Source organism: Capra hircus, chromosome 18 (genome assembly GCF_001704415.2).
Source record: "Capra hircus breed San Clemente chromosome 18, ASM170441v1, whole genome shotgun sequence".
In the NCBI taxonomy this organism is placed as follows: Eukaryota; Metazoa; Chordata; class Mammalia; order Artiodactyla; family Bovidae; genus Capra; species Capra hircus.
In genome coordinates this window covers 57,586,700-57,595,394 of record NC_030825.1, presented here as the reverse complement: position 1 = coordinate 57,595,394, position 8,695 = coordinate 57,586,700, and the positions used below count along the sequence as shown (strand labels likewise).

General features: G+C 59.3%; 1 protein-coding gene across 3 annotated transcripts; it reads right to left on the bottom strand.

Moving 5' to 3' along the window:
• On the bottom strand, positions 2,192–8,044 carry SPIB (Spi-B transcription factor). Of its 3 annotated transcripts, XM_018062883.1 has the most exons (6): positions 8,022–8,044; positions 7,000–7,027; positions 5,425–5,497; positions 4,926–5,137; positions 4,412–4,562; positions 2,192–3,158 (listed from the first exon to the last, which is right to left on the bottom strand). In XM_018062883.1, the coding sequence occupies exons 1-6, from the start codon at positions 8,042–8,044 to the stop codon at positions 2,860–2,862; spliced, it is 786 nt and encodes a 261-aa protein (XP_017918372.1). In that variant the 3' UTR covers positions 2,192–2,859. The 3 variants fall into 3 exon arrangements, with proteins under 3 accessions (XP_017918372.1, XP_017918371.1, XP_017918373.1); XM_018062882.1 differs by lacking the exon at positions 8,022–8,044 and having other exon boundaries at positions 7,000–7,281; XM_018062884.1 differs by lacking the exons at positions 4,926–5,137; positions 7,000–7,027; positions 8,022–8,044 and having other exon boundaries at positions 5,425–5,490.

Below are 8,695 nucleotides of genomic sequence, written 5' to 3'. Positions count from 1 at the left end.
GGGGACGGGTAGGGATGGTGGGGAAGACAGGGTCTAGAAAACCATTCTTAGTATCTGCAAGGCAGGCGTTTTCGGGAAACCAGAGCCGGGAGAGTCCGGTTTCCCAGCGTAGGCAGGATGGGCGCAGAGGCGGCGTGAGGAGGAGGGGGGCACTGAGGCTCGGGGACTCCGGAGTCCCGCCCTCCCCAACCGGCGCGGACCTACATGCAGGTTTGGGGCCCTGGCCGCTTGGGACCCTTCCTGGGGCCGCGCCCTGCCGGCTCCCCGCCGTGGTTCCCGGAGAGGGCGCGCCGGGCACCGGACGCGGGGGAGGGGGCGGGTGCCCCAGCGGGGGCGGGTGGGGAGACCGGGAAGGCCCTGGAGGGCTGCCCGGACGTTGGCGCCCTTCCCGGCAGGGGGACCTGAGGCTTTCTGCATGGGGGCGGTGGTTGCTGGACGCCGTGCAGGGGGAGGCGAAGGATACGAAGAGGGGACCGCGGGAGGGGAGCGTCTTGGGACGCCAGGTGTCTGCCGCGGAGGAAGGCGAGGTGGGCGCGAGAGAAGAGGGGAAGCGTATGGGAGCTTCAGCTTAAAGCGGAGGACGGGCGGGCAAGTAACGCCGGCGGAAAGACCCTGGAGTGAGGGAAGACTAGTCGGTCCCGGCTATTTTCCCGCCCACCGTCACCTCCCACCCCGCATCCTTTTCCAAAACCCCCTAAGAGCCGGAAAAGTCCCCGCCCTCTCAAAGCTCCTAGCCAACCCAGAGGCAGCTTCCAGGTGACGCCACAGGTTGCCAGGCAAACTGCTACGCGGCTCCCTCGGGCCCCGCGGGTGGGTGGAGCGCACCGAGCCTGGAGGGCAGCTCCGCCAGCCCGAGGGCTGTATCCAGCGAGACGCGGACAGAGATCCAGAGGAAGAGGGCAGAAGTTCAGAAGGCGGGGAGGACAGAAACCCAGACGGAAGGGGAACCAGGGAGAGGGTGGAGAAGAATTCCGATCATCAAAAAGAGTCGGAGACAAAAATTGAATCGAACCACCAGTGCCTGCATTTCAAGCCCTTGCCGCGGCCTTCAAGGCTCAGTCTGGTCTAGCTCTAATTGCTTCTTGCATCTCCTCTCATCTCCCCCGACGCTGCCCCGGTGTCTCTGAGGGTCAGCAGGCCTTGGTGAATGGGCAGCATCGCAGTCCCTGACAAAAGGTCCCAAGAGGTCTGTCTACCTTGATGTATTTTATTTTATACCACACTTGGGGTAATGATAGTTTTTGCAAAAGGTACCTCATTTGCAAGAGGAGGCCCCCAAAAGACACTTTGTCCCTGGCAAAGCCCCTCCCACCCAGCCGCACCCCTCCCCAGAGTGGGGGCTCCCAGCCCAGGCTCTGCTATCAGCCGCTATGTGCTCCCTTCAAGGACCTCTTCCCTCTCTGGGTCCCTGATGCTCCTTCCTGTCCTCCTTCTGGCCATCAGTGGGTGGATGGGTAGATTTCAGGTGATGCGTCAAAGGCTTGACAAGGCTGCAAAGGATTTTCAAGATCTTCCTCCTTCTCTCCCTTTCCACAGAAGGGCCAAACTGGCCCAGAAGCAGCAAGTCTTTCTGGTCACCCTAGATCCCCCAGTCGCTCAGGCTCAAGGACTAGGGACTCTAGCTTCTTAGCCCACAGCCTGTGACACCCCCGTGGGATCCAATCAGAGCTCATCTGGGCTTCACCCAATGCTGGATTCACACAAAAATGGTTGGGGTCAATGGACGACTGAAACAAGCCACCAAGGTATGACAGCCAGGGGCGATGGGGACTTGAGATTGGAAAACATATTCCCCATTAGACATGGCCACCACCCTGTTCCAGCCTCTCCACACAGAAAAGCTGGTCCACCTGTTGATGGACTGCACAAAGTCTCTGGTTAGAACTGACACAGGGGGTTTGCCAAAGTCACACAGAAATCAAGGAGTGGCCAGAATGATCCCCAGCATGGCCCTAAGGAGGGTATCCCCAGAAAGGGAAGGTCCCCATGAGAACTCAGGGGCTGTTTGTTGGGTCCCCAAAGGGCCATATCAGATGAGGATCCCAGAAGGGCCTCAGAGGTGAACGGAGGATTCCAGACAAACAAGGGCATCCCAGATGACATGGCCCAGACACAAGGTTCACTGAGGTCCACCCCCCCAAACCTGACAATGGTGTTTTCAGACATGACAAAAGGATCCCAGAGGCACCCATCATGTGATTGGAGATTTTCGGACATTAAAAAGTGACAGCAGGGTGGTTCCAGAGAATTAGGGGATCTCAGAGATGACAAAGGAATTTGGAGGCACAGATAGGAGAGAGTCACAGATGGGCATAGAGACACGCATGCAAACGGTCCCCCCACCCCCACCCCCAGGGACCCAGACATTACTAGGAGATCTCAGATTTGACAGGAGGGACTCAGACATGAGAGGGGATCCCAGAGAGACCCTGGACAGGGCTTGGGGTTGCAGGCAGAGCCCTCCTTCTGGTGCGATGATCTCTAGGTTCACCCTCCCCTAGATGAGATTTGAGGGATTGCAGGCATCACAAGGGGATCCCAGAGAAGTTCCTGGGATTCTGGAAGCACTTTGCCCTGCCCCGCCCCTCTACACAGACACGTAGTATAGTCGTCTCTGGGTCTTCTGACCCAAGACATGAAGATCTTGGGGCCCCTGGACATGACAAGGGAATCCCAAAGGGGCCCCAGACACGATAGGGGGGATCCCAGAGGGGCCCCGGGCTGGGCTTAGGGATTGTGGCAACAGCCCGCCCCCCGCACCAGTGTGGGGGTTCCATGGGTCCTATGACCCAGGGTGCGGGGACGCCCATGTGACACAGGTGTGGAGCCCCTGACGGCCCCCGAGAGGCCGCCCCGGGCTCAGGCCCGGCGGGCGGCGGGCAGCAGCGCACTGTCAAACTGGTAGGTGAGCTTGCGCTTGACCTTGCGGATCTCGCCGGTCTTGGCGTAGTTGCGCAGGGCGCGCGCCAGCTTCTGGTAGGTCATGCGCTTGCGGTTGCCCTTCTGCTGGCCCCAGCGGCGCGCCAGGAGCTCCTTGTGCTTCGAGGAGAATTGGAAGACCCCGGCGCCCGGCTCCACCCACCACACGCACTCGCGCATGTCTCCGCGCGTCAGCAGCCCCAGCAGGAACTGGTACAGGCGCAGCTTCTTGCGGGCTCCTGCAGCGGGTGCGGGGCGGTTAACGGAAGCATCCTTCGGGGCCCCACCCCGCGCCCTCCCCAGTCCGGAACCGCCAAGCCCCTGCGTCCCCATCAAGAGAAGTGGGGTGAGGGAGGTGGCTGCTGGGTCACCGTGCCTGGCTCCCTCTATGCCACCCCTCCCATCCGGGGTAAGTTGCTCCCCCTTCCTGAAGGTGTCACCCCGGAACCCCGTCTCCCACCCCTGCTTTGTTTTTCAGGCTGTGTGCCTATCCTGTGCCTGCTTGGTGGCCAGAATGGATCTGTGGAGCGCACGGATGAATCTGCCAAATGGGTTGGCAGTTCTCGTCAAAGGCTTCTAACTAGTGAAGAGATCTGGGGTTGGTTTGAATCTGCCTGGCCATTTCTTCAGCCTCAGGCCTCCCAGCATGTCAGCTCGAGAGACTGGGATCCTGAGAGGGGCCAAGAGGTTTAACTCCTGGGCTTCTAGAAGCAGCAAGGGGCCCACAGAACTGGCCGTGGCGGGGTGGGGGGGCTGTGGCGGTTCGTAGCAGGCATTAGATACAAGAACCCCACCTCTGCCACTTTCTAGCTGTGTGGTGTTGGGGTGGTGACTTAACCTCTCTAAGCTGGTGTTTCCTCAGTTATATAAATGAGGCTTGTGTGTGTGTGTGTGTGTTTTACTTTTACCAGTCTTTGTGAAGCACTTGGTACCCACGGGCTGTGCTATGCACAGTACAATTACGAGCTCATTTAATCTTCATCAAAACCCCACAAGACAGGGATGATGATAACAAAGCCCATTTTACAGATGGGAAAACTGAGGCCCAGGTAGGGAAAGTAACTAATAATTCCAACTTGCAGGGGTTGCGGGTAATGGAGGTCAGGCACAGGGGCAGAAGCAGAGGTTGACTAGGTGGGAGCTGATATTGTGATGGTTTCTGCTGCTCTCGTGTCCATAATGATGGTGAAGATTCATTGAGTACTGACTCTGTGCCAAGCATTACTACCTCGTTGACACTTACGATCCCCCGAACCCTCCCAGCCACCAGGAATAGACACCACTGGTGTTTTTGTCCCATTGCATAGATAGACCAAGGCACAGAGAGGTAGAGGCGGTTGCCAAGCAGCACAGCCAGCAGCTGGCAGCTCTGGAAACTGCCCTCAGCACTGGAGTATGTACGGTAGGTGCTTGGGCAGACATGGTTCCCTCAACCCCTCCGCTCCCCCCACCACCAGGTGGAGTCCCTCGCACCCCACCGGCTCCCACACACCTGCCTCGGATCCCCTGCCTTCCGGGCCAGCCACGAGGACCTCATCCGACTCGCTGTCCGAGACCTCCAGGGCAGGACTGTCCAACAGGAGGTCCTCCTCCTCTGAGAGCACGGGGCTGGCATAGGGGGCGTACGCCGGGGGGCCCAGGGTCTGTGGAAGGTCAGGGTTACCCATGGCCCGGGGGGCTCCCTTCTCTGCCTCCCTCTGCTTCTTCCCCCTCACTTCTTCCCAGGCCCTGGCTGTGGGCTCCCTGCTCCGCTCACAGCCTGTACTCGGGCTCACTTCCGATCTCCATGGCGTGGCCAGGGACACATGGGCCACCTCTGTGAGAGCCTCCCACCCCTTGACGCACGTCTGCGCCTCTGGGGGCTGGCTCCTGTGATGGAGTAATAATGCCGTTTAACCCCAGAGTCATCAGAGGGGTTAAGGGTTCCCTATGTGCTCGGGTTCTGACGTGGTGCTGGGCACCTCAATCAAAGGATGGGGAACTTCCGCGGTCTCCCCAGCCCTCACCTGGCTCGGGAAGTCTTCCGTGGGGTACGCCGGGAAGCCGGGTCCTGGGGCCTCCAGGCTGGGGGCCGGGTCCAGGCTCCCCACGGGGCTGTAGGTTGAAGGGCCATAGCAGAGCTGGACACTCTGGGGTTGGCCGAAGTTGGCCACAGCTGGGTCGAAGGTTTCATAGGAGGCGGCTGGGACGGTGGGACTGAGGCCATAGCTCCACAGGTCTAGGGGGAAGGGCGCAGGATTAGAAGCTGAGAGGTCTGGCCTCGGGCCCCTCCCCCTCGAAGCCCCCGCCAGCACAGAGGGGCTATTGTGGGCTGTGCAAATCTGTGACCCCAGGATTTGCATGGGCAAGCGGGTGTGTGGGAGAGGAAAGGGGAGGAGGTCTGGAGGCCCAGGGCTAACCTTGTCCTGCTGGGCCAGCTGACAGCTCCCCTGGGCCTCAGCTCCCCCATCTGTGAAACGGGCCCAAGGGGCAGGGGGGGCAGGGGGCTGGGCCAGGGTCACTCACCAGGCGCCCCCTCTGAGTCGGGGTAGCTGGAGTGCTTGCAGCTGTCCAGATCGTAGAAGACCCCATCCGGGTACTGATAGAGGTGGGGGAGGAAGAGGGGTCACCCAGGCTGCAGGGAGACCCCACCTACCCCGGACCAGGCAGAAGACTCTGACAGGCTGGGAGAGGGCGAGAAAGAGAGGACAGGCACACAGAGACAGGGGCACCAAGATGGGAGGTAGACACAGCTCGGCAGAATACACAAAGACCCAGACACACACACAGAGAACAAGAGATGCAGGCAGAGACACAGGAACACAGAGACCAGGCTCTCTGACAGACAGCAGCCGGCTACCACTAAGAGTGTGGGCTTCCGGGAACCCCAGCACCTCGCCAGTACACAGTCATAGCAGCTGAGGAGGGTGGAGAATTCCCCTAGCCTTGCCTGCCTCAGGGCTGGGGGCACAGGCGGTGAAGGGTAAGAGGCATGGAAGCGTTTTTAACAGAGGGAAAGAAGCTCTCTCGACCCTTCTTTTATCCACCTCCACATCGCTTCAATTCACCCCAAGAGCTGAGTGTTGCTTTAGCAGTGAAAATCTAAAACTAGAGATATGTCATCCTGGTCTTAGGGCTAAATCTGGAAATGTAAGTCCACAAAAGAGCCTTGTTCAAGAACAATCAGGGCAGCTTTAGTAACAGCCCCAAAGGGGAAACAGCCTGAGTGCCCAGGGACAGGAGAACACACGAGAACTGTGGTGTCGTCCTGAGACGGAGTACTATACAACAAAGAAAAAGGATCAGTGTCTGACACACACTTCAGGTCACACGAAGGGAGCCAGACCCAAACGGGGCCACTGTGCAAAAAGCTCAGAGCCAAACAAAACTCATCTGTGGTGGAAACTATCAGAGGGGGCTATTGACTGGGCGGGGACATGACAGAATCTTCTAGAGTAATGACAGTGTTCTATATCTTCATACAGTTCGTGGCTACACAGGTGTGCACATAAGTGAAAACCTCACTGAGCTGTCCGCAAGACTTGTCACTTTCCTGACTTGTAAGGCAAACCTCAATTAAAAAAAAACACACACACACAAAAAAACAACTCTTCAAGCTGGAAGAGGGTGGGATGTGTTGGAGAAGGGGCACCCGCAGGGGTTTCTTTCAAGCATATGTGTGAGGTTTTATTTCTTGGACTAGGTTGTGGGTTTATGGGGGTGGGGTGTAGTATTCTGCGTGTCTGAAATAGTTTCGACTCGCTTTTTGAAAATATATAAAGTCAAGCAGAGAAGGGAAGAAGGAAGAAGTAGATTTACTGAACGTGGGATGCATGGAGGAAGAGACGCAAAGTCAAAGACACAGAGACCTACTCCTCCCCATTGGAGGAAGCGGACCAGGATCTGAGAGAAGGAAAGAGATGTTAGAAAAATCGTCTGTGATGGCAGGGGGTGGGGAAAAGGGAGCTTGGGGATAGCAATGAAAAGTCAGACAAAGGGACAGGAAGAAGCAGAGGGGGAAACTGAGGCAGGAAGGTCGAGGTGGGCCTCGCAGGTCTCCCCCTACCCCAGCCCTAGCTGACCCCCAGGACCCCAACTCACCAGACAGCTGAAGTGTGGCCCGTCAAGCCTGGAGGGGGAGAGACACAAGGGCATGTCAGGGACGTCTTCAGCCTCTTGGCTCTCAAAGTGGTTGGGGGATGGATGTGGGGCAGGCGGCTGCAGCTGTGACCACCGCAGCCGATCCGCGGCTGCGTGTCTCAGTGTGGGACCAGCCCCACCACACTCTCCCCCACTCTCCCACCGGGACAGGAAGTGGGGGGCGGAGGCCAGGCAAATGTTCCCCCCTCCCCTGGGATTTGCATAGACAGAGGCCGGGCGGGGGCAGGGAAAGTGAAGGAGAGAAAGTCCCCGGAGAGAAGATGTGGGTGCCCGAGGGCGGGTGGGGGTGGGGAGGGGGCCTCGATGAGCGAGTCCGTTCAATGGGTCCATCTTGGACCAGAGGCGAAAGACGGGAGAGACGTGTGGGTGGAGATGGGAAAACACAGAAGAGGCTCCGCCGAGGCGAAGGGAGGAGAGGAGGGAAGGGAGAAAGGTGTGGAGAGGCGTTCACGCTTGGGCTGCAGGAGGTATTTATTAAGCCCCAGAAATGGGTGGGGAATAGACGGGCAGACAGATGGAGAGATGAGACAGACAGAAAGACACAGCGAGGGAGCAAGAGGCAGCAAACAAGAGACCCACAAACAGAAAAGATGTGGCCCGCAGCGCAGGCTGCAGACATAGGAGTCAGGGATGCAGTGAGGCCTGGAGGAAGACAGGGACGGAGGCCAAGGGCCACTTGGGAGGACACCGGGGTGGAAAGCAGCAAGCGCCCCAAGGGAAAGAGATCCTTTCTCTTTTCTCTCCCCAGGGGTCCAGGAGAGACATGGTGGGATGCAGGAGGGGATCGAGGTGGCAGAGGCAAAGAGATCCAGGAGGGGGAGTGGACCCCAGCCCCTCCCACCCACCTGCCTCCTGGGTGGGGCAGAGACCACTGCCCCGTGGGGAGGCCTGGTGGCAGAGGGGTCAAAGGTGAGGGGCAGGGCAGGGGTCCTGAGTCCCGGTTTCAGAGGGCCCCCACTTACTGTGCAGCCTCTAGGGTGAGCATGGTGGTGCTTGCTGCCGCCTGCAGCCACCACCCCTATTTATACCTTGGCCCAGCCCCCGGGGTGGGGGGGGCAGGGGTGCTGGCTGGCTGTGAGCTCAGCCCTCCTCGAAAATCCCCTCAGGGAGGGGGTCGGGGAGGGGGCTGGATTGCACAACCCCTTGGTCACGTGGCAAGGAGGGTGGGCCCAGGGGCTGCCTGGATTTGGGGATCCCCAGGGTTGGGGTGGGGGGGCTGGCCCTGAAGAGTGGAGATGGGAGAAGCATTGGCTTTGGCAGGACCCTGAGAAAGTAAAAAAGTCAAGGGGTCTTGTGGTCAGGGGGCATGTGTGTGGGGTGTCTCTGGACGGAGGAGCCAGGGGGAGTGGGTTTCTGGGGGGCACGCAGAGAATGATAGCAGGTGAGAACACTCGGGTGTCAGAGGCAGGGGAGCGGGGGCTCCCAGAGTGAATGTGAATTCAGCAGGGGTCCCTGAGGAAGAAACTCAGTCTTGACGCCGGTGGGGACCCTGAGGTGGAAACACTGTGGGTGTGTGACCTGAGAGGGGGGTCCCCTGGTCGTTCCGGGGAGCGGGAGCCTCCTGTCGGGGGCTGCCCCAGGCGTGGAGGAAGCAGGTCAGCACCTGGAAGGCGGGGCCCACAGAGGCTCTGCTGGC

Coding starts and splice junctions, on each gene's coding strand:
- SPIB (XM_018062882.1), bottom strand. CDS start 7,053: ATGCCCTTGTGTCTCTCCCCCTCCAGGCTTGACGGGCCACACTTCAGC. Junction 4,563..4,925: donor CGGAAGACTTCCCGAGCCAG/GTGAGGGCTGGG, acceptor GACCTTCCACAG/ACCCTGGGCCCCCCGGCGTA. Junction 3,159..4,411: donor AGGCAGGGGATCCGAGGCAG/GTGTGTGGGAGC, acceptor CACCCGCTGCAG/GAGCCCGCAAGAAGCTGCGC.